The sequence below is a fragment of the Gopherus evgoodei genome, chromosome 24 (genome assembly GCF_007399415.2).
Source record: "Gopherus evgoodei ecotype Sinaloan lineage chromosome 24, rGopEvg1_v1.p, whole genome shotgun sequence".
NCBI lineage: Eukaryota > Metazoa > Chordata > Testudines > Testudinidae > Gopherus > Gopherus evgoodei.
This window is the reverse complement of record NC_044345.1, coordinates 11,346,155-11,371,757: the sequence shown is the minus strand read 5'-3', so window position 1 is coordinate 11,371,757 and position 25,603 is coordinate 11,346,155. Positions and strand designations below refer to the sequence as shown.

General features: G+C 51.4%; 1 protein-coding gene across 1 annotated transcript; it reads left to right on the top strand.

The window, feature by feature from the left end:
- Positions 1-3,662: 3,662 nt before the first annotated feature.
- LOC115639577 (serum amyloid P-component-like) lies at positions 3,663-23,590 on the top strand. Its single transcript, XM_030542535.1, is given in 6 exon segments — positions 3,663-4,065; positions 15,965-16,037; positions 16,693-16,721; positions 16,723-16,784; positions 18,614-18,783; positions 22,811-23,590. Coding segments are annotated over 6 exon segments (1,152 nt in total). The 5' UTR covers positions 3,663-3,849; the 3' UTR covers positions 23,413-23,590.
- Positions 23,591-25,603: the final 2,013 nt, after the last annotated feature.

The following is a 25,603-nucleotide window of genomic DNA, read 5'->3' as shown; positions in this document are numbered from 1 at the left end:
AACTGTCAGGGTAGTTAAACACTGGAATAGATTGCCTAGGGAAGTTGTGGAATCTCCATCTCTGGAGATATTTAAGAGTAGGTTAGATAAATGTCTCTTAGGGATGGTCTAGACAGTATTTGGTCCTGCCATGAGGGCAGGGGACTGGACTCGATGACCTCTCGAGGTCCCTTCCAGTCCTAGAGACTATGAGTCTATGAGTGTCATCTGTGAACTTACTATCCATCCCATCATCCAGTTCCTTAATGAAGATGTTGAACAAAACCAGCCCCAGGACTGATCCCTGGGGCACTCCACTTGATACCGGCTGACAGCTAGACAGCAAGCCGTCGATCACTACCTGTTGAGCCTGATGATCTAGCCAGCTTTCTATCTACCTTATAGACCATTCATCCAGCCCATACTTCTTTAACTTGCTGGCAAGAATACTATGGGAGACCGTATCAAAAGTTTTGCTAAAGTCAAGGTATATCATGTCCACCTCTTTCCCCATATCCACAGAGCCAGTGATTTCATCATAGAAGGCAATCAAGTGGGTCAGGCATGACTTGCCCTTGGTGAATCCATGTTGACTGTTCCTGATCACCTTCCCCTTCTCCAAGTGCTTCAAAATGGATTCCTTGAGGACCTGCTCCATGATTTTTCCAGGGACTGAGGTGAGGTTGTCTGTAGTTCCCTGCATTCTCCTTCTTCCCTTTTTTAAAGATGGACACTATATTTGCCTTTTTTCCTATCGTCCAGGACCTCCCCTGATCTCAGGCCGGCTCCAGGTACCAGTAGAGCAAGCTCGTGCTTGGGGTGGCAGATTCTAAGGGGCAGCATTCCATCCAATCCTAGGGTGGCATGGCCACTTTTTTTTTTTTTTTTTTTTGATTTGCTGCTCTGGCCGCCCTACACCCTGGTGTTTTTGTTTGTTTGTTTTTCTTTTGTTTCACCGACGACTTTCAGTGCGCCACTGTAGGGGGCAGCGGCGTGGTGGAGGGAGCTCCTTTCTGGGAGCGGACTGCGTGCTCCTTCTGCCCCAGCTGGTGCCAGGTCTGCAGCAAGCCCGGCAGCTTCCATATCCCTTCCCGCCAACCGACAACTTTCAATTCACCTGCAGGCGGGAGCGGCGCGGAGCCCTCCTGGCAGGCAGCGCGCTGGAGGGCTGAGTGGCGAGCGCTATGGCTGAAGGAAGCCCTGGTCTCCTCCCTTCTCTCTCTCTCCCCCCTGCTCCCTTCCCCCTGCTAGCCAGGGCACGCACTCTGCTGCCCAGGGCATGTCTACAGAGCAGGGAGTCCCGCTAGCCAGAGTGCAGCTGCCACCCACCCAGAGTCTCATCAGCATGGCCGGGAGAGGCAGCCACGAGCTGCCATGTAAGTGGCACTGAAAGTTTGCACCCTGTTTTGTTTTTTTTCTGGTTCATTGCTCTGGCCTCCCTGTACCCTGGTTGTGGTTTTGTTTGTTTGTTTGTTGTTGTTGTTTTTGCTTGTTTTTGCTTGGGGCAGCAAAAAAGTGAATGCCAGCCCTGCCTGATCATCACGAGTTTTCAAACATAATTGCCAGTGGCATCAGCCAACTCCCTCAGCACCCTCAGATGCAGTGCATCCGGCTCCATGGACTTGTGCATGTCCAACTTTTCTAAATAGTCCTTAACCTGTTCTTTCACTACTGAGGGTTCTCACCCCCTCCCCATACTGTGTTGCCTAGTGCAGTAGTCTGGGAGCTGATCTTCTCTGTGAAGACCGAGGCAAAAAAAGCATTGAGTACTTCAGCCTTTTCCACATCCTCTGTCACTAGGTTGCCTCCCCCATTCAGCAAGAGACCCACACTTTCCCTGATCTTCTTCTTGTGGCTAACATACTTGTAGAAATCCTTCTTGTTACTCGTCATATCTCTTGCTAGCTGCAACTCCAACTGTGCTTTGGCCTTCCTGATTTCACTCCTGCATGCCTGAGCAATATTTTTATACTCTTCCCTAGTTATCTGTCCAAGTTTCCACTTCTTGTAAGCTTCCTTTTTGTGTTAAAGCTCACCAGAGATTTCACTGTTAAACCATGCTGGTTGCCTGCCATATTTGCTATTCTTTCTGCACATCAGGATGGTTTGTTCCTGCACCCTTAATAAGGCTTCTTTAAAATACAGCCAGCTCTCTTGGACTCTTTTCCCCTTCACATTAGCCTCCCAGGAGATCCTGTCCATCAGTTCCCTGATGGAGTCAAAATCTGCTTTTCTGAGGTTCAGGGTCTGTATTCCGCTGCTCTCCTTTCTTTCTTGTGTCAGGATCCTGATTTTGACCATCTCATGGTCACTGCTGCCCAGGTTGCCACTCACTTCTATTCCCCCTATCAATTCTTCCCTGTTTGTGAGCAGCAAGTCAAGAGGAGCACGGCCCCTAGTTGGTTCCCCCAGCACTTGCACCAGGAAGTTGTCCCCAACACTCTCCAAAAACTTCCTGGATTGTCTGCACTGCTGTATTGCTCTCCTGGCAGATGTCAGACAATAAACTTATTCAAATGAAGAACATCGCTGAAAGGTATCATAACAATATATATAGCCAGCATAAAAGGCTATGAAATTAAAATATGCAATTAGAAGTATAAACAATTTGGCAGAAGAATCAACATCTATGTATCTAGCAAGTGCAGTAACAGAAGAGTAAAATCTGTGTGACTGTGTTTGCATGATTGATGGGGGGTTACTTACAGAAATAAGGATTTTTAATACATTTTCTGTTCCAAAGAGGATGGGGGCAGGAATCACATTACTGGAAATCCAAAACAGAATGGAATGTTACAGGTCTGTACAACCATTTTAGGTGTGTGGATTCATTGGGCAAGGTCACAGCAGAAGTGGGAAGCTAGTGCACTCTAAAGGCTCAGAAAGAAAAAGGCAAATTAAAAGAACACAAAAGGTCTGTATTTATTTATTTTAATTTCATGACTTTTGGGGGCTTAATTCATGATTTTTTAATTGTTGTGGTTGTCAATCTACCTTGGGGTTGTATAACTATATTTAGTAAAAATTACAGTAGAAATTTGCTTTTGAGGAGGATTTTATACGGCACCCTTAGGGCCAGATTTTAAAAAGTTATTTAGGTGACTAGTGGGATTCAACCTTAAAAATCTGGCTTGTGGTGAATATTTGGAAACCAAGTTCTACACAGAGGTGGGGATGTGAAAAAAGCACAGGTGCTGGATACAGAGGCAAAATTCCAGTTGACAAAGGCAGTCTCCACTGGCAGATCAAAGGAAACTGAAGATGTTTTGACACCAGCACAGGACATCAGTCAGCCTTCAAGTCAGATGCTTCCAAAAATAAACTTGTGTGCAGAAAAAGAAGAAAAACCCAACAATTTAGAATTAAAACCTTATATTGCAGTACCACTAGGAAATGCTACACTAGAAACATTGAGAGGTGGTTGTTGAAGCTACTAGCAACTGTATCTTCAATGATTATCTGTTATTAAGTGTATGCAGCAGGACCTCCATCTGCTCAGCCTTAAGGGAGAGGAATGATGAGCTGCTAAGAGTAATAACAATAACTTTTCCCACAGTAAATCCTGTAAAGGAGTGACAGCCCCTCTGCAGTGAGTCACAGGACAAGGCCCCTCCCGTGCTGCAATGAGAACAGCCCCTAAAACAAAGCTGGGAACTACCGGGAGACTTGGTGCAGACAAGTGCAAATACCGCCCATTATACTGCTTTGGGTGGTGTCTGTGAAAGTGGTTCACTGGATCCAGTCGCCTTTGTCAGCCCAGTCCATTGCATCAGTCAGGGAGGAGCTGCATCTGCCTGGCCTAGCCCAGCCCTGGAAACCGGGGTCTGAGCTGCACCATCTTGGCAGGGGGAGATCTGCCCCCACTTTCCCATGTTCCCCTGCCACCACCTCGGGCAGTGGATCACCGACGCTGAACCCCACCCCTACTCCCACCACAGCTGCTGGACCCCAGCCCTTCCACAGACTCCGCTCCCACCCGCCCGCAGCAGGAGCGTCTCCCTTGGGCCAGGAGCAGCAGAGCGCTGCACTTCAGCGGATGTTCCTGAGCACCTTGGGAGTGGGACACTGCGTCGGGTGCCTGGCTTGGTGAGTGGGGCGATGGGGGGGCGCTGCCGGGAGTGGAGGATCTTGTGGTGAGCTCGAGGCGGGACAGCCTGGCCAGGTCCCTGCAGCAGGAGCGAGACCTCTGGGAGCCGGAGCACCACGCTGCCCGTCAGGCTGCAGCCCTGAAGCTAACAGGCAGGGGACAGGCGATCCCAGGGGGAGGGGACAATAGGAGATGCTGGGGGAAACAGGCAATGCCAGGCTGTGCTGGGCGAGCGGGCTGTATGGCCAGCACAGGGCAAAACAGGGGTAGCTTGTGGAGACACGGCTTCCCCGGGGCGCCGGGGGTTGCAGACCCACAAACCAAGCTCACTGGGGAGCGAGGAAGGGGCGTGCTTCAGGCACTATCTGCCAGGGTTTGGCTCAATCTCTTCTTTACTCACCCCCATTTAAGGCCTGGCTGCTTTGGGCTCACTTCCCCTTTCTGAAGCCTGGAGGGGAAGCAGGTGTTTCCGCCCAGGCACTGTGGTCTCAGCTTGGCTGGGTTCTTGGGCATAGCTGGAGGAAGGCTGGTTTGCAATCATATCTTCGGGCATGGGCATAGCTACACTTGCAGATGTAGAGCGCTTTGAGTTAAACCAGCCTTCGCAGAGTGCAGTAGGGAAAGTGCTGCAGTCTGTCCACACTGACAGCTGCCAGCACACTGGTGTGACCACATTAGCAGCTCTTGCAAGGGCCACAGAGAGCAGTGCATTGTGGTAGCTATACCAGCATGCAAGTGGCTGCAATGTGCTTTTCAAATGGGGGGGTGGGGTGGAGTGTGACAGGGACTGTGCTGTGTGTATGTGGGGGGAGAGAGAGTGGGTTTGGGGGGGGGGGGCCGAGAGTGTGTCAGCATGCTGTCTTGTAAATTCAGACAGCAGCAGACCTCCCCTTCCCCCCGCTCCCCGCACCTGTCTCTCTCACACACAGCATTCCCAGTAATGGTTACTTTGTCTTGGAGCAGATAAGCAGCCAGCTGTCAAACGGAGCTTTCAAAGGGCATATCCAAAACAATGACAAGAGCGGCCACTTGACTTAAGGGGATTATGGGACATTTCCGGAGGCTGATCCGAGCGCAGTAATGTAAAACCTCGTTCACACTGACACGGGGCCTTCCAGTGGGGACGCATCAAACGTTATTCCACTGGCCGAGGTGGTAACCAGGAGCGCTCTCGCTGTGGAGTCAGAGCACTCTACGTGCCTTGCCAGTGTGGATGGGTAGTGAGCTAGTGCGCTCAGGGCTCCTTTAATGTGCGGTAACTCACAAGAGTAGCCAAGCCCTTCATCTCTGGGGCAATCAGACTCGATAAGCAGAAGCAAAAGTGCAAACCCCTCACTCGGTCTAGAGCCAGGGCCCAGCCTGTCCCCAGCCAAGGGCTGCTGCTGAGGCTGGTCCCACGCTCAGAGGAGGGAGCGCTCTGAGACACATCCGGGAACCATCCTGTCTGCATCGCAGATTGGATCTATGCAGCCCCCGACACGCTGTGGCCTGGCTTGTCCAGTGGGCATTAGCGCAGCTCTGGATTACAGCCGAGGTCCACAGGCCGGAGCAAGAATGAGCGAGTCGGGGTCTCAGCAGTGATGTACTGAGGACGGGCTGCGTTCTGCAAGGCTCTGGTTCTCCATGGACTGCTGCGCGGCTCGTGTGGATGCCAAAGCCCAGGTGCCTTCTTTCAGTCCTGGAAGTGCAGGGAGCACAGAGGGCTGCTTTCCATCCTTCCTCAGCTGAGCTAGTGACCTCAGCACCCTCACAGCAAGACATCCTGGGACACAGGTCAGCATCCCGCCTGCTCCTGCACCTCCCCCACCCTCCCCTGCGCCCTGCCAGCTCTGGGTGCCCCCCCCCGCTAACTTTAGGGAGGAGGCAGCTGCTCTCTCTATCACTGAACAGCACTGTTTTACTAGCCCATGGAAGCAGAACTCCCCCTGAGGTGCCACTGCCCTGCTGCTGCTCTGGCAAATGTCTGCCTGGAGCCACCCAACCCAGCCACCCACCCCACATGCTTGGCTTTCTGCTGCCCATGCAGTCTCGCAGTGAGGTGGGACTTGGCTCTGCTCCCACTGCTGTTTGCCATGCCCTGAGCTACACCGTGCCTGGGATTGCTCCCGAGGCCTTTCTCCAGGCCCTGAGCGCCTCAGGCACTGAGTGAAAGGCTACAAACGAGGATGTTGACAGCAGAGTCTTCTCATGCCACATAGCTAAGGTTAAGATTTTGGCACAGCCCTGGCCCTAGTCGAGTGTGTGAGTGGGAGAGCAGCAGGCAGGGCACAGCCCTGGCTGCAGTTGTGGGGGCTGGAGGTGGTGCATAGCCCAGGCCACAGCTGCAAGGGGTGGGGGTGAGGGGCACAGCCCCAGCTCCAGCTGTTGGGTTATATCTACACTATATATAATGCAATATGTTATGGGCCGTTGAGGCCTAGTGTGAATGAAGTGTGTTTGACATGAGTATGTGAGTTACATGCTGGCAACTGAAGCGAGGCGTTAAGGTTTTAAGCAGTCAAGAACTGTTCTTGCAAAACAGCCTTGTTGTGTCCAGGGGAAACATACAAAATCAGCAGAAAAGGGAATAACATTGGTGGTATTGTATCCGTTACAGCTGTGGATAAAAACTAGGGGAAATGGAACGCAGCCTCCTGGGGCTGTATCATAACCTTATTCCCAGATTCTGGACCTTAGCGTCCAAAATTTGGGGGTTAGCATGAAAACCTCCAAGCTTAGTTACCAGCTTGGACCTGGTACTGCTGCCACCACCCAAAAAATTAGAGTGTTTTGGGGCACTCTGGTCCCCCTGAAAAACCTTCCCTGGGGACCACAAGACCCAAATCCCTTGAGTCTCACAACAAAGGGAGATAATCCTGATTCCCTTCCCCCCTCCAGGTGCTCCTGGAGAGATACACAGACACAAGCTCTGTGAAACTACGCAGAGTAAGTCCCCCTCTCCGTTCCCAATCCTGGAACAAAAGCACTTTCCTCTTCACCCAGAGGAAATGCAAAATCAGGCTAGCAATCCAACACACAGCTTTCCCCTGATTTCTTCCTCCCACCAATTCCCTGGTGAGTACAGACTTAATTTCCCTGAAGTAAAGAAAAACTCCAACAGGTCTTAAAAGAAAACTTTATATAAAAAGAAAGAAAAAATACAAATGTTCTCTCTGTATTAAGATGATACAACACAGGGTCAATTGCTTAAAAGAATATTGAATAAACAGCCTTATTCAAAAAGAATACAAATCAAAGCATTCCAGCACTTATATTCATGCCAATACCAAAGAAAAGAAACCATATAACTTACTATCTGATCTCTTTGTCCTTACTCTTAGAAACAGAAGACTAGACCAGATTCTGGACCTTAGCGTCCAAAATTTGGGGGTTAGCATGAAAACCTCCAAGCTTAGTTACCAGCTTGGACCTGGTACTGCTGCCACCACCCAAAAAATTAGAGTGTTTTGGGGCACTCTGGTCCCCCTGAAAAACCTTCCCTGGGGACCACAAGACCCAAATCCCTTGAGTCTCACAACAAAGGGAGATAATCCTGATTCCCTTCCCCCCTCCAGGTGCTCCTGGAGAGATACACAGACACAAGCTCTGTGAAACTACGCAGAGTAAGTCCCCCTCTCCGTTCCCAATCCTGGAACAAAAGCACTTTCCTCTTCACCCAGAGGAAATGCAAAATCAGGCTAGCAATCCAACACACAGCTTTCCCCTGATTTCTTCCTCCCACCAATTCCCTGGTGAGTACAGACTTAATTTCCCTGAAGTAAAGAAAAACTCCAACAGGTCTTAAAAGAAAACTTTATATAAAAAGAAAGAAAAAATACAAATGTTCTCTCTGTATTAAGATGATACAACACAGGGTCAATTGCTTAAAAGAATATTGAATAAACAGCCTTATTCAAAAAGAATACAAATCAAAGCATTCCAGCACTTATATTCATGCCAATACCAAAGAAAAGAAACCATATAACTTACTATCTGATCTCTTTGTCCTTACTCTTAGAAACAGAAGACTAGAAAGTAGAAAGTACTTCTCCAAAGCTCAGAGAAGCAGGCAGGCAGACAAAAGACTCAGAGACACACTTCCATCCACCCAAAGTTGAAAAAATCCGGTTTCCTGATTGGTTTTCTGGTCAGGTGTTTCAGGTGAAAGAGACATTAACCCTTAGCTATCTGTTTATGACACGCCCCCCAAATTGCAGACAGTGGGGAAGCTCACTGGCGGCAATTTCCTTCTAGAACTTGAAAATAAACAGATTAATACAACACATGCACCTTTACATATACTACTAAGTATATAACTAACAGACTTTTACATTTTAAGAACACTTTTTAACTACTGGATTCTGGGAAACTCTCACGGGAGAGTGCATCAGCAACTTTGTTAGAAGCTCCTGTGATGTGTTGAATTTCAAAATCAAAATCTTGGAGAGCTAAACTCCAACGAAGAAGTTTCTTGTTGTTCCCCTTGGCAGTATGAAGCCACTTTAGTGCAGCATGGTCAGTTTGTAGTTGGAACCGCCGTCCCCAAACATATGGGCGTAGCTTTTCCAGGGCGTACACAATGGCATAGCATTCCTTTTCACTGACTGACCAGTGACTTTCCCTGTGAGACAGTTTCTTGCTGAGAAACACGACAGGATGGAAGTTGTGATCTGTTGCTTCCTGCATGAGTACTGCTCCTATACCACGCTCAGATGCATCCGTGGTTACTAGGAATGGCTTGTCAAAGTCCGGGGCCCTGAGCACAGGGTCCGACATGAGCGTTGCCTTAAGCTGGGTAAAGGCTTTTTGACACTCATCAGTCCACTTAACGGCATTTGGCTGGGTCTTTTTGGTCAGGTCGGTCAATGGGGCAGCGATTTGGCTGTAGTGTGGTACAAATCGCCTGTAGTATCCGGCCAAGCCTAAGAAGGATTGGACTTGCTTTTTGGACCGTGGGACAGCCCACTTTTGGATAGCATCCACTTTGGCCTGTAGGGGGTTTATGGTTCCTCGACCCACCTGGTGCCCCAGGTAAGTCACTCTGTTTTGGCCTATTTGACACTTTTTGGCCTTAACAGTTAGTCCTGCCTGCCTGATGCGCTCAAAGACCTTTTCCAGGTGTAGTAGGTGTTCGGGCCAGGAGTCTGAAAAAATGGCCACATCATCGAGGTAGGCAACTGCAAATTCTCCCAGTCCAGCTAGTAGACCGTCTACCAGCCTCTGGAAGGTGGCGGGTGCATTTCGAAGGCCGAAAGGAAGGACATTGAATTCATACACCCCCGCATGGGTGACGAATGCTGACCTCTCCTTGGCGGGTTCATCTAGCGGTACTTGCCAGTACCCCTTGGTTAAGTCTATTGTAGAGATGAACTGGGCACGTCCCAACTTTTCCAATAGCTCATCAGTGCGTGGCATTGGATAGTTGTCCGGACGAGTTACCGCATTTAGCTTACGGTAGTCCACGCAAAAGCGTATTTCCCCATCTGGTTTGGGTACCAGAACCACTGGAGATGCCCATGCACTGGTAGATGAGCGGATTATACCCATCTGTAGCATGTTCTGGATCTCCCGTTCTATAGCAGCTTGGGCATGAGGAGACACCCGGTAGGGTGGGGTTCTGATTGGGTGAGCATTACCTGTATCAATGGAGTGGTATGCCCGTTCAGTCCGTCCTGGGGTGGCTGAGAACAATGGGGCGAAGCTAGTGCACAGCTCCTTGATTTGTTGCCGCTGCAGACGTTCCAGGGTGGTTGAGAGGTTCACCTCTTCCACGCCACCGTCTTTTTTCCCGTCGTAGTAGACACCGTCAGGCCACTCAGCATCATCTCCCTGGACTGTAAACTGACAAACCTGTAAGTCTCTGGAATAGAAAGGCTTGAGAGAATTAACATGGTACACTTTAGGCTTTAGTGAGGAATTGGGAAATGCTATGAGGTAGTTCACAGCTCCCAGGCGCTCTTGGACCGTGAATGGCCCTTCCCATGATGCTTCCATCTTATGGGCCTGTTGCGCCTTCAAGACCATAACCTGGTCTCCTACCTTGAAGGAACGTTCTCTGGCATGTCTGTCATACCAGGCCTTTTGCTCTTCTTGAGCATCCTTTAGGTTCTCTCTAGCAAGGGCTAAAGAGTGTCGGAGGGTGCTTTGTAGGTTGCTTACAAAGTCCAGAATGTTAGTTCCTGGAGAAGGCGTAAACCCCTCCCATTGCTGCTTCACCAACTGTAATGGCCCCTTAACCTCGTGACCATACACAAGTTCAAATGGTGAAAACCCTAAACTGGGATGTGGTACAGCCCTGTAGGCAAACAGCAACTGCTGCAACACTAGGTCCCAATTATTGGAGAATTCGTTGATGAATTTTCTTATCATGGCCCCCAAAGTTCCATTGAACCTTTCCACCAGGCCATTGGTTTGATGGTGGTACGGGGTGGCAACCAAGTGATTCACCCCATGAGTTTCCCACAGTTTTTCCATGGTCCCTGCCAGGAAATTAGACCCTGAATCTGTAAGGATGTCAGAGGGCCAACCTACCCTGGCAAAGATGTCTGTTAGGGCCAGGCACACAGTGTTAGCCCTGGTGTTGCCTAGAGCTACTGCTTCTGGCCATCGGGTAGCAAAGTCCACTAAAGTCAGTACGTACTGCTTTCCTCTGGGCATCTTTTTTGGGAAAGGGCCCAGAATATCCACAGCTACTCGCTGAAATGGGACCTCAATTATGGGGAGTGGCTGGAGAGGGGCCTTGACCTGGTCTTGAGGCTTTCCCACTCTTTGGCATACCTCACAAGACCAGACATACTTGGCAACGTCCTTGCCCATCCCCTCCCAGTGGAAGGACTTCCCCAACTGGTCCTTGGTTCTGTTCACCCCAGCATGGCCACTGGGATGATCATGGGCTAAGCTTAAGAGCTTCCCCCGGTACTTAGTTGGAACCACCAACTGTTTTTGCGGCTGCCATTCTTCCCGGTGTCCACCAGAAAGAATTTCCTTGTATAAAAGTCCTTGGTCTATAACAAACCGGGATCGATTAGAAGAGCTGAGAGGCGGTGGGGTGCTCCGTGCCGCCGCCCAAGCTTTCTGAAGGCTGTCATCGGCTTCCTGCTCAGCCTGGAACTGTTCCCTTGAGGCTGGGGTCACCAGTTCTTCCTCAGACTGTGGACTTGGGCTTGGTCCCTCTGGAAGCGATGTAGGTGATGGGGTTGTTTTCGTTGCTGGTGAACCGCTCTCCGCTGGTGCACCTGAGGGTATTTCAGGCTCTGGCTGAGCCTTTTGGGTATGGCTGTCTTTTGCTTCTGCCAGTTCTGGCTTGCTGGCGCCCTCTGGCGTTGAGTTTGAAGATGTGGTTGCACTTGCTGGTGCTGGTTGCTGTTCCAGTTCCGGGCCTGGGACTGGAGATGCTGTGGCTGTTTCAGTGGTAGGCATGGAATCCGGGTCCACTGCCTCTGTCTGGGTCTCTGGTAACACAGACGGGGCTTCTGTGGACGGCTCAGGAACAGGAATGGGTCTGGAAGCTTGCCTGGTTTGGCTACGGGTAACCATTCCCACTCTCTTGGCCCGCCTCACCTGGTTGGCCAAGTCTTCCCCCAGTAGCATGGGGATAGGATAATTGTCATAGACTGCAAAAGTCCACCTTCCTGACCAGCCTTTGTACTGGACAGGCAGTTGAGCTGTAGGCAAGTCTACAGCTTGTGACATGAAGGGGTAAATTGTAACTTTGGCCTTTGGGTTGATGAATTTGGGGTCAACGAAGGATTGGTGGATAGCTGACACTTGTGCCCCCGTGTCTCTCCACGCAGTAACCTTCTTTCCGCCCACTCTCAAATTTTCCCTTCGCTCCAAGGGTATTTGAGAGGCATCTGGGCCTGGGGATCTTTGGGGTGATGGTGGTGTAATGAATTGCAGTCGCATGGTGTTCTTGGGACAGTTGGCCTTGATATGTCCCAGTTCATTACACTTAAAGCATCTTCCATCTGATGGGTCACTGGGCCGAGGTGAGTTACTGGAGACTGGTGAGGTTGAAGAGTAGGGTATTTGTGGCTTTACTTGGGTGGTATGTAGGGTCTTTGGCTGTCCTCGGTTGTAGGGTTTATGGTCTGTGTGCCCCCTGGGGTAATCGTTCCCCTTGACAGTAGCTTTTTTGCTTTCTGCCAGTTCCATCCATTTGGCTCCAATTTCCCCCGCCTCAGCGATAGTTTTGGGATTTCTATCTTGTATGTACCGTGTGATGTCTTCAGGAACACCATCCAAGAACTGCTCCATTTGTATGAGGAGGTTCACTTCTTCCAAGGTTTGAATGTTGTTTCCTGTTAACCAGGCCTCATAGTTTTTTGCAATGTAGTAGGCGTGTTTGGGAAATGACACCTCTGGTTTCCATTTTTGGGTTCTGAAGCGCCGACGGGCATGATCTGGGGTTATCCCCATCCTGTATCTGGCCTTGGTTTGAAAAAGTTTATAGTCATTCATTTGCGGCTTGGGCATTTCAGCTGCCACCTCTGCTAAAGGTCCACTGAGGTGTGGCCTTAATTCTACCATGTACTGGTCTTCGGGGATGCTGTACCCAAGACAGGCTCTTTCAAAATTTTCCAAGAAGGCCTCGGTGTCATCACCTGCCTTGTAGGTGGGAAATTTCCTGTGCTGTGGAGCAATAATTGGCGCCGGGTTGTTAGGGTTGGCTGGCACATGCAGCCCAGCTTTTGCCATCTCCAGTTCATGTTTTCTCTGTTTTTCCTTCTCTTCATTCTCTTTTTGTTGTTTTTCCATTTCTTTTTGGTGTTTTTCCATTTCTTTTTGGTGCTTTTCCATTTCTCGGCGGTGGGCCACCTCTTCTTCTTCTAGTTTTCTTTTGTGTGCTGCCTCTTGGGCTGCCTGTTCTCTTTGGAAGGCTGCCAGTTTGAGGCTTTCTTCCTTTTCTTTTATCTCCATCTCTTTTTGTTTTATTTCTAGTTCCTGTTTGTGTTTTTCCATCTCTCGCCTGTGTTCAGCTTCTTTGAATTGGTCTTCGGCCTCCATTTTTGTCCTGGTAGACATGGTTCCTGTTTTCTTGTGTTGGGGTGCCCTCCGGTGTTTCTCTTTTGAACTGCAGGCTCTGTTCCCTCCTGGAGTCTGCCTAGCAACAGTGCTTTTTTTTCCCTTTCTCTCTCTAGCTAATGTTCAATGAAGGGAAACCAGAAAAACCACTTAATTTGCATGCATATAAGTGCTGGTACTTGCCACCTAATGGGAGGGCTATTGCATGACAAAAGACCCTTAACAGTTTGGTAATGGCTTCTCGCTTAACATGCAAACCACAAACTGCTAGAGAGCAGAAAAAAAAATTCTCTCTGGTTCCCTTTTAAAACCAAACTGTTTCTCTCTGCTAAAAAGCCCCTAGCAGAGAAAAGAAAAATATAATATTCCTACTGGCTTCTGGATTGTATCTTTCCCACAACGCTGCACACCATATCATAACCTTATTCCCAGATTCTGGACCTTAGCGTCCAAAATTTGGGGGTTAGCATGAAAACCTCCAAGCTTAGTTACCAGCTTGGACCTGGTACTGCTGCCACCACCCAAAAAATTAGAGTGTTTTGGGGCACTCTGGTCCCCCTGAAAAACCTTCCCTGGGGACCACAAGACCCAAATCCCTTGAGTCTCACAACAAAGGGAGATAATCCTGATTCCCTTCCCCCCTCCAGGTGCTCCTGGAGAGATACACAGACACAAGCTCTGTGAAACTACGCAGAGTAAGTCCCCCTCTCCGTTCCCAATCCTGGAACAAAAGCACTTTCCTCTTCACCCAGAGGAAATGCAAAATCAGGCTAGCAATCCAACACACAGCTTTCCCCTGATTTCTTCCTCCCACCAATTCCCTGGTGAGTACAGACTTAATTTCCCTGAAGTAAAGAAAAACTCCAACAGGTCTTAAAGAAAACTTTATATAAAAAAGAAAGAAAAAATACAAATGTTCTCTCTGTATTAAGATGATACAACACAGGGTCAATTGCTTAAAAGAATATTGAATAAACAGCCTTATTCAAAAAGAATACAAATCAAAGCATTCCAGCACTTATATTCATGCCAATACCAAAGAAAAGAAACCATATAACTTACTATCTGATCTCTTTGTCCTTACTCTTAGAAACAGAAGACTAGAAAGTAGAAAGTACTTCTCCAAAGCTCAGAGAAGCAGGCAGGCAGACAAAAGACTCAGAGACACACTTCCATCCACCCAAAGTTGAAAAAATCCGGTTTCCTGATTGGTTTTCTGGTCAGGTGTTTCAGGTGAAAGAGACATTAACCCTTAGCTATCTGTTTATGACAGGCTGCTTGGATTATGGCAGCTTCCTGGGGCTGCTTTCTCTGTGCTGTGGGTGAAAGGCCTAGCGAATGGAGACAAAGAGCAGATGACGCGACGGACTGGTCTATAAATGCTTGCCTGACATATCTGAAATTTGGAGTCAGACATCGATCCAGAGCCCTGATTTTGAAGAGGTGTGCAGTGTCGGCTTGCCACGCCTTGAGATTGGACTGAACCTCGACTGACCATTGGGACTTTGTTCTGATCTTTGGATTCTGGTGCGGTATGTTTGGGGTATGAATGTGGAGTGAGTGAGGTTTATATTGTAATCAGTAAAAGGTATTTAGAGTATTATAGACCAACACTGTGTCCGGTATCTGCTCCCCGATCCTGTATAGAGGCCTCTAGTAAAAGCCTAACATAGCCACAGCTGACAGCAGAAGCTGAAGTCACAGAGGTCTGATGTGATCACGGAATCCATGACTAAATTGTGTCCTTACACACAGCTCAGAGCAGGTGCAGGTGGAGATGTTGGCCTGAGGGGGGTTGGGGAGCTGCTATCCTCCCCTAGTGCTGGGAGGAGTGCCCTGGTGACACCATCCTTTCTGACAGAGCACCTGCTCCCCGGTGCGCCTCAGGTTGGGGAGAGCGGGTGAGAGGGCCATGTCCTTAAGAACATAATATAAAAACAGCCATACTGGGTCAGACCAAAGGTCCATCCAGCCCAGTATCCTGTCCTCTGACAGTGGCCAGTGCCAGGTGCCCCAGAGGGAATGAACAGAACAGGTAAACATCAAGTGATCCAACCCGTCACTCATTCTCAGCTTGCCTGCCTCCCTCCCCATACTGGGGCAGCAACTTCTGCATCTGGAGATTGGCATTGCCTGGGGGCAGGTTATAGGCAGGGCAGGCAGAGCAATACAAAGTGGAGCGCTGCACTCAGGCTATATGTGATAGAAATATCATGTGTATGAAGGTCACACTCCTGCCTTGATCAGCCAAACGTATGAGCTCATCAAAAACCTGTCTCAGGCGTGTCTGGCAAGACCTATTCCCCCAAAAGCATGTGGACTGGCAGTAATTATACACCCATCTTCTAGTTTTTTACCGTTTGCGCCTGCCTCAGCCTCTCCAGGGTTTTGCCCTGAAACGATGACAGTCTAACCGACTCGCATCATTTATCATATTTAAATCTTGGCACGTTTCTTCTGCCAGTCGTCTGCAACTTCCCCCAGTGTTCCAGAGTTCTTCAATATCACCATTAATGCTCAGAGACCTCCTCGGCCAATTATTTTAATACTCCTGGGTGTGAGTGGTCTGCTCCTGTCGACTTAAAAATGTTTAACTTTAGTAACTGCTGGGTAGCACCCTCCTTAGTCACGGATGGGATAGAAAGCATGACTTGATCACTGTCAGAGATGGAAATGTCCCCCAGTCTCCTTCCAGTACAGAACAGAAATATTTCCTGAACACTTCCCTCTTTCCTCTGACAGGGTTGCCGCTGCTCTCTCGTAATGGAGCTGTCTGAACACTGGGATTTTATTTGTTCCCGATAGATTTAACAAATGCCTTGACTGTCCGTAACACACTAGTCACAGACTCTTGACATCTGCCCCTCTGATTTTTCCCTCTGGTTTATTCTGCAGGTGAAGAAAATGCAGAAGCTTCAGCTTTGGCTCCTTCTCCTAGCTAGCCTCTCAGGATCTGTGGCCCAGACAGGTAGGGGCAGAGCTGGCTGTGCGAGGGGAGGGGGACAAGCCCTGGCCGTGATGCCCTCTGTACAGGGAGCACAGGGTTTGTGCTTCTGCAGGCAGAGAGCAGCCGAGTCCCTGGCACTCTGGAGGATGCGTGAGTCATGTTTTCCAACCACTCTCCCCACAGCTCCCAGCCAAAGATGGGACTCCCAATAATGCCCTCGTCCAGGGCATGGCTTCTGCTGGACTCAGGGGACTGTGCAGTGCTAAGTCCCTGGTGCTCAGCATTTAGCCCCACTGGATCTTGCCACCCACCTCGAGACACTGGGGCCTGATGTCCATTGAAGCGTTGGGGCTCAGTGCCTGTGAGAGCAAGGCCCCAGGACTCCTAGAAACAGCGACACAGAACCAGTGCGGGGCAGAGGAGGCGTTGGGAAGACCCGCATTGCTGTACATGGCTCCATTCTGGCTGGCAAAAGGGGATTGTGGTGGGCACACTGCAGCCAGCACGTGGGCATCAGCAGATGACCCAGGGGCTCGGTGGGCAGCACAAGGGGTTGGCAGAGGCACTGTGGGCAGCCAGGGGCTTGCAGGGTCATTCCTCTGTACAGTCGCTGCTTACCCCAGCCCCTACAAGGGAACAGGCTTCATTCCATGTTCTTCCTTCTCCACGTTATCAGACAAGCCAGCAGCGAGGATCCAGCCGCGCCCCCCCCTACCCCAGCCCGGGCAGAGAGCTACAGCTGCAGTGTGACGTCCCAGGGGATCCTGGGTAAGGAGCTCCCCGCCCTTGGCTGCTCGTGCTCTAGTGGTCCCCTTCCCTAGCACCCCACCCCCAATCTGCACCTATAGCGCTCACCCCTCCCCCTCCCACCGCACCCATCCCCAACCTGTGCCCATAGCACTTGGCCCCTCCCCTTCCCATCACACTCACCCCCACCCTGTACCCATAGCACTCACCTCTCCCCCTCCCATCGCACCCATCCCCAACCTATGCCCATAGCATTTGCCCCCTCCCCCTCCCATCACACCCATCTCCAACCTGTGCCCATACCACTTGCCCCTCCCCTTCCCATCGCACCCACCCCCACCCTGCGCCCATAGCACTCACCCCTCCCCCTCCCATTGCACCCATCCCAACCTGCGTCCATAGTGCTCACTCCTCCCCCCATCGCGTCCACCCCACCCTGCACACAAAGTGCTCGCCCTGCCCATGGCGCCCACCCCCACTCTGCACCCATAGGGCTCACCCCTCCCACTCCCATTGCATCCATCTCCACCCTGACCCCTAGTGCCCAATCTTCACCCACTCATCATGCCCACCCCACTCTGTGCCCATAGCGCTCGCCCCTCCCCCTCCCATAATGACTATCTCCACCCTATGCCCATAGCACTCATCCCTCCCCTTCCCATTGCACCCACCCCCACTCTGCACCCATAGCGCTCACCCCTCCATCTCCCATTACACCCACTCCCACCCTGCGCCCATAGCGCTCACCCCCCATCATACCTACCCCCACTCTGCACCCATAGCACTCACCCCTCCCCTTCCCATTGCACCCACCCGCACCCTGCATCCATAGCGCTCACCCCCCTCCCATCATACCTATCCCCACTCTGCACCCATAGCGCTCACCCCTCCACCTCCCATCACGACCACCCCCACCCTGTGCCCCTAGTGCCCAATCTCCCCCCTCCCATCATGCCTGCTCCACCCTGCACACATAGCACTTGCCCCTCCCCCTCCCATCAAACCCACACCTACCTTGCACCCATAACGCTCGCCCCTCCCCTTCCCATCACATCCCCCAACCTGCACCCATAGTGCTCCCCCATCTCCTTCCCATCACACCCACCCTGCACCTGTAGCACTCAGCTTCCCCCTCCCACTGCACCCACCTCAACCCTGGGCCCATAGTGTTTGCCCCTTCCCGTTCCATCACGCCCACTCTACACCCAACAGTAGGGCCCAGGACACAACATGGGTCACACCAGGATCATCCCCACAGGGAAATGCCAAACATTGCTGAGCCCTACGCTGTGCATGGAGCAGTGGGATCAGATCTACCGGAGCACAAACCTTCCACCTCACACCCACAGAGAATCTTGCCCCAGTGGGACGCTAGATCCAGATCATAGACCAGCCAGTGCGGGACTAGCTGGGAGCCTCCCTGTGGCCACTTGCCTGCTCTCTGAGTTCTTGTCCTGAGCACGATTGCGCTGCCTTTTGGGACAAGCCCCACGTACCCCGCTCCCTAGCAGATCCGGGCCCGGCTCTGCCTTGCCCTGCCTCATGCCCACGTCATTGCAGAGGGGGTGGCACATGCTGCTAGATCTCCCTGGTAGTGTTATATGCAGCTTCTGCACTCGCCCCGTCCTGGTGTGAACGGCGAAAGAAAGTGCCTGGTGACAGAGGACCAGGCCTCTTGGCTCTGGCGCCCTTCACCAGCTGTCGTGGAATGGCTGCAGCATTGCTGTGTGCTGATATCACCTGCAGGGGCCTGCCCCAGAGGCGCTGCCGTGGGGGTGCAGTCAGACATGTACCAGTGTGTGCCCCTCGGGAAAGCACTCCTTATCTGTCACTAATACCCCTCCTCTTAGCCCCCTGGAGTTCCTGTGGACAAAGGACGGCAGCTATGTCCCCCTGCAGATAAACGCTAACCGCATCCTCACCCTCCCCCCCATCGGCAAGAATGAAACGGGCACCTACATCTGCACGGCCACCAGTGCCTGGGGCAGCTCCGTGGCCAAGTACAGCCTGGAGATGATCGGTAGGTCCCTGCAGCCCTCGGCCCCAGTAAGGGCACATGGCAGCAGCCAGGGCACTGAGCTCACTTCTGCCCCTACCAGAGGGGGCTTTCTCCAGCACCAGCATCCACTTCTGTGTCCTGTTTCCTGGTGGGCAAAGTGCCAATGTGGCCATGTGCTGATGGGCCCTTTCAGTTAAAAGAACCTCATTCGAATGCTGCTTCCCCAGGATAGTGCTGCCTGGGACTTGGGGAAGGTGGCCGTGGGGTCCATCGGTCCCCAGCCCAAAGACAGCAGGGGGCTGTTCCTTTCTCCACTTCCCCACGACCAGCAGGGGGTGCAGTGTGTACCCCCCACTCTCCTCTCCTAGGGGCAGCAGATCCTGCGCCCGAGCCCACCATGCCCTTCTGGTGAGTGGAGTCTGCTGCCGGTGTCAGGAGAGGGGACAGGGTCAGGCTCTTGGTGCATATGGAGGGGCCTCAGGGTGGTGTAGAGGGGAATCTCGCGTGGACAGTGCTGATCTCACTGTTTATATCAATAGGGCTTCCCCAAGGGTTAACGCTTCTCTGCCCCCCCCCATCCCCATCTCTCTGGGGGAGTTGAATGCCTGCCCCTATGTGGTACTTTGTCTGCATTCCCAATGAGTTGCCCCACCCCTCAAAGCTCACAGTGCAGGGGTCCAGGGTACAGCATAGAGCTGGGAAGGCCTTTGGAGACTATAAATGTGACCAGGAGCCTCTCCGGACCCCGCTGTGGGAAACCCACGGAGAAGCAGTGTGGGCCTCACTCCTCAACTGCCATAAGGGAGAACCAGGCACCCCAATGATGCCTGGGGAAGGAGGTGGGCACCAGGGCCAATGCAGAACACCTGGGATGGGAAAGGCCCCCAGTCCACTCCCGCTGTCCTTGCTTGGGCACAGTGACTGGGCAGGGAATAGATGTTCAATAAAACATAAAAATATTCAGAGAATCTAGACAACTAAGTTTCTCCAACTGTATTGCAATAAATAGGACAATATACAACTGACAACAAAAAATATTGAGTCATAGGAACATAGTCTGAAAAATGTTTAAAACATCCTCTCTAGGCACAATTATCCCCTGGCCTGAGCACCTGAAATGGGACATGGAGGGAAGTAAGACACCCACAGTGTGTCCCAGTACAGGCTTATCTAGATCCAGAGCCCTGACTTCCCCCCAGACCAGACAGGCTGCTGTAGAGAGAAAGATCTGACTACTAGATATAGCCTTGGCTCTGCCCCTCCAACACTTTGGCCACAATAGAAGAGCTTGTGGTGAAGTATTGTCATTTGATGCTGGTATAGGCCAGCAGCAAATTATCATCCCCACTGTAGCAAGGGAGAAACATGGAGGGAATTTTCCGTGTTCCTGGGGCAGTGCTCAGCTGCACATCACCCCACACAAGCCCTAAATATGCAAATGATCTACAGCAAATCTTTAAGAATGCTCAGAAACAGTAACAAATAAGTTTGGAATTTTTGTCAATAGAGGCTAGTCCACGCTCCCCTCGCTTCTATATCAATCTAAGCAGGTGTTCATCTGCCTCAAACTGGAACCAGTTAAAAGGGAAAAAATAAAAAGGGAAAATATAGGTGTGCTCCTTGGAGGTTCACAAAAATATCCAGTGTAGAATATTCAAACATACTATGCCCTGTCTGTGCTTCTCCCACCCCCTGCCTACTCCCCACCCACCTGCACTGGGAATGCACCAGGCATGCAGCTTACACCACCTACCTTAGGGATAAGGGCAGGCTGAGAGGGCCACTGGGGGAAAAGTCTTACCCCTCCTTCCATCCCTATGAGGCTTCATAGGTTGGGCCATGATCTGTTCCATGAGATGTTACACTTGTCACTGAATTACAGAAGGGATCAATTGTGTGGCTCTTCTTCATGTTGTGAACATTTACACAAGTAGTCTCACTGCAACTAATGGGATTACTCACCTGAGTAAATGCACACACCAAAAGAGGTTCATAACTGAACCCAACCCAGTGGGATAGCTCATGGAGTAAGATACTGACATGAGCGTGAGTAAGGGTGACAGACCGGGTCCTAAGTTTGCAGGGTCTGATATTCATCAGTGCAGAAATCTGTTTTGGTTTCTGGTTGACAATAACTTCATGTGCACATCTGCACATTTCAGAAACAGGTATTCCTCAAGCACACATCTTGCAAGTGAGAAATAAATCAATGGTTATAGAGGAGGCTGGTTTATGGAGAAGGATAGCTCAGTAGTTTGAGCAGGACCAACTCTACTGTTTTCGCCACCCCAAGCAGCGTGCCGAATTGCTGCCGCGGACGATGGGGGCAGTCCGTGTGCCGTTAGGGTAGCTCGTGCGTTTCCATGGCGGCAGCAATTCAGAGGCAGTTTCTGTCTTCAGCCGGAAGACAGAAGCTGTGCCGCTGCGGACAGCTGAACATAGAAGCTGCCACTGAATTGCCACCGCCGTGGAAACGTGCATGCCACCCTAAAGGCACACGGACTGCCCCCGCCATCCGTGGCGGTAATTCGGAGCGCTGTTTGGGGGCAAAAACACAGGGACTGCTGCCCCTTGTAGATTGCCACCCCAAGTACCTGCTTGGGATGCTGGTGCCTGGATCTGGCCCTGGGTTTGAGTATTGGCCTACTAAACCCAGGGTTATGAGTTCAATCCTTGAGGGGACCATTTGGGGCAAAAATGTGTCAGGGACAGTACTTAGTCCTACTGTGAAGGCAGGGGACTGGACTTGATGACCTTTCAAGGTCCCTTCTAGTTCTATATTTAAAAAAATAGGGGATGGCTTCAGTGAAGGCAACAGCCCCTGACCCAAAGTGCCCTATCTGGGTTCACATTCTGAGTATCCCTGCAGCTGTTACCTCCTCCCCCGGGCCTGTCCACATGCTGCCTGGAGCCCACATGCAGCCCCGGCCCTTGCCTTGCCCACCCCCGGAGTGTCTGCATGCTGCCTGGGGGTGAGATATGGGACTAGCTGTAGGACCCAGGTTGACCTGTCCCATCCGGCACCCTTTGCCACTCACTCAAAGGTGCAGAGGAAAGTGTTGGGGTCATCATCAGGGCCCATTTTACAAAGGCCCAACCCCATAGTGCAGGAACCATCTTCCCCCGGGGGCAACTCACTAGTTTCTGCAGGAGTTGTTATGGCAACCCCACCTCCTCCTTAATAAATCCTGTAAAGTCCTCCGCTGCTTGGCCTGCCAGGCGAGTTGAGCCTATCTCTCCATCCGGTGGGATTGCTGGAAGGCCTGCAGCACCTTCTGCACCTCCTCCTACTGCTGAGTCAGCCACTGCAGGGTTCCCTCCATCTCCAGCTTGCCAAACTGTAGCTCTGGCACAAAAGGATCTCGGACAAGCTCCCACATGTCATGGGGTGCACGGCCAGCCCCTCTTCTTCTGGGGCTGGTCGCCCTCCCAAATAAGTCCAGGGAGACTCCAACTCTGCGCAACACCCGTATCCTTTATTCTTTAAGCATTTTCCCACCACCTGTGTCCAACTATATACAATCCTGACAGGTGTCTCGCCTAGCGCAGGCTGGGTCAGTAACCAGCTAGAGGGATTCCACCTCCCTCTCTGTCTGACCTGCTCCTTCTGGCTCCTTCCCAGCCTTTGTAGCTCCTGCCTATCAAGCTGGCAGGTGTTGTCAATCATCAGGCAGATATAAGGCTTTTCAACCAGCCCCAATCTTTCCCCCTTAATTGGGGCTGGCATGGCAGGGACTGATGAGGTCTGCTTGCAGCAGCACCCTGCCACAGCTGGGATAGTAGGGTGTGGGAGGCGGGTGAGGGCAGTAGCAGAACTGGGTACGGCCCAGGGCTGGGATAGCAGGGCGGGGCAAATCGGGGGCATTGGCAGAGCTGGGTACAGCCCAGGGCTGGGATAGCAGGGAGGGGGGAATCAAGGGCATTGGTAGAGCTGGGATAGCAAGGTGGGGGGGAGATTTAGAGGTCTCAGGGGTTAACTAGGAAGAGTGGTACCAATCGGGTCCCTTACCCTGACAAAGAAACAGACACCCCATCTCCCTTCTCACAGACCTCTTCCGTAAGGTGTTTGTTTTCCCAAGAGCATCCAACGACTCCTACGTTATCCTGAAGCCGAAGCCAGAGCAGCCACTGCAGAGTTTTACCATTTGTCTGAGATCCTACACTGACCTGCCCCGGCCATATGCCCTCTTCTCTTATGCCACCAAGGCCTATGATAATGAGATCCTGCTCTTCAAACCCAAGCCTGGGGAGTACAGACTATACGTGGGGGGGGAATTTGTGACCTTCAGAGTCCCAGAGAACCGTATGGACTGGGAGCATGTCTGTGCTGGCTGGGAATCGGCCACGGGCATAGCTGAGTTCTGGGTGAACGGGAAGCCCTTACCCAGGAAGGGTCTGCGGAAAGGCTATTCCATCAGTGCTGAGGCTGTGATCATCCTGGGGCAGGAGCAGGACTCCTTCGGGGGCGGGTTTGAACTCCCAGAGTCTTTTGTAGGGGAAATCGCAGATGTGTACATGTGGGACCATGTCCTCTATAACATGGAGTCTATAATGTGGGGTGGGTACTTTTCCCACTACATCTTTGGCTGGAATAATTTGCACTATGAATTAGTAGGTGATGTGTTCCTGAAACGCAAGCTGTTATTCTGATCCTGTGAGCACAGGCTGCATTCAGCAGCAGTTCAGCCCCAGCCCAAAGCCGTGGAGCTCCAACTCCTGCTGTCACTTTCAGAGAGTGACGTGCCCCCGGGGCATGCTGTCTGCAGCCATAAACCAGACATGCCAAACCCGGGGAAAAAAAGCAGAAATTCGGCTTGGTTTTGGCTTAATTGGCTTGTGAGTTGCTTGTTGGCTAGTTTTGGCTTGTAGCTTGTTATAGCTTGTGGCTTCTTTTTTTTTGATCGGCTCCCGGCAAGCAGGGGCAAGCTGGGGCAAGGGGCAAGCAGGGGCAAGAAAGGAAGAGTCAGGGGTGCACAGCAGGCCCACCACAGTCCCAGACTGCACGCCGGGGGGATCTAGTCACATAGAGTGTTGGGGTTCTTAGGGACTGGCCTTGTTTTGAAGTGTGATTAGCTTGATTTTTGGCTTATTGTGAAAGTTGGGTGCTTATTTTCTGTGTGAAAGTTGGCAACTGTGTCATAAACCCTGGCGAGTCTAGCACAAAGGAGAATGTGATCTCCAGCCCCTGGAGTATGTGCCGTTCCGGGTGGCACACGCTGGGCCAAAGCACAGAGCTGAGAGAGGCTGGTAGGTGCTGTCTAGGCCTCCCACCCTGGGTTCCAGCACTGGATGCACCTCAGTCAGCTTTCCAGTGCTTGGTCCAGTCTGCTCATAAATGTGCCTGGCATTAGGGCTGGTGCAGCTCTCTGTGAGCTTCCCTGCTCACCACAGATCTCACGGACAGGATGGGATCCTGACATGCACTCAGCACCATGTGCCTGGGTTCCTCCCACTAATCTGGTGAATTCTGGCCTGCAGAGCTGTGCCTTTCACCCCTGGGTTAAGCCCTTGGCACAGGCAGACCCAAATCCCATTGGCTTTTCATGCAGGCAGATGGCATTGCAAACTCCTGCCCATTCCCTCAGTGTATCAGCATTGCCCCTTGCCAGACAGTGCCCTCCCCTTGAAAAGATTGGCTCCTGATTAGCTCACGCCCCCCACCCCCCATGGCTGGCTGTACATCTCCATTTTCCTACTGTCAGCTTAGCTATAACCCTACCTGTTGCATTTTTTCTCTAGGCTCCCACCCCTCCCACTCACCTCTTTTTGTCTGTGATTTTCTCACACAGGCATTCTCCTCACTCTCTTCCAGGTCACTTAGATCTTAAGAGGCTCTGAAATGAGACCAGAAGGTGCCGTCCCCTCCCGCTCTCTTTCCGTTACCCTCTAGCATTTCCCACTGTTTATGGTCCTGATTCCTATTGGCTAAGGGGCTGTTTAATTGCAATGTAGACGTTCCAGCTTTGACTGCAGCCTGAGTGCTGGGACTCTCCCACCTCCCAGGACCTTCCTACACTCCAATTAAACAGCTCTTTGCTTGTCCCCACCAGCCGGAGTCAGCTGACATGGGCCAGCCAGGCTGTCTAATTGCAGTGTAGACTGACTCTGAATGAGAGCAGCACAGAACCCACCAACAGGTCACAGCCATTCCCATTCAGCCAGCCCATGCTGGTGCAGCAGAGCATGGCGGCTGGGGAACCATATGCCGTGGGCATGGTAGCTCTGCTGGATGCCTAGCGGCCCTGCCCCCCATTCCATGAGGGCGCTGGTGAGGGCTGACACATCTACACCCTCAACCACCAAATCATTATAACATTTTCATGGTTAAGGTCTCCACGCTGATCCAAGCCTGGGCCCACTCAAAGTTCATTAGCTCTTTGCTCAGCTTCGGTCCAGGCAGGGGTGGAGCTCAAGGCTGTCAGCAGCAGGGGGTCCTAGTTTTCTGTGATAAAAAAACAAACTTCTCTGATAAAAACTATAAAAATGTGCATTTTTTCCTCAAATTAAAATGAAAGGCTGAACTTTAGTTTCCATAGGCACCATACCTACAGGTATCAGTTGAACACAATGGTGTACTGATATGCAGTAGAAGCCTGTTTATCCAAGCCTCCCCTATCCAGCTCTCCATACTAACTGACCCATCAGTCTCCTAAGGCTGACAGCCCAAGTGCCAGCTGCATGAGACGCTGACAGCCTGAGCCCCCCATCTTAAAATAAGGGATTGAAAGCTCTTTGCCAGTTCTCCTGATTATCCCAATTTTTGATTATCCGATCTGGCCTCGATCCCATTTAGATCAGATAAATAGGTTTCAGCTGTTAATTTAAAACAAATTCAAAAATC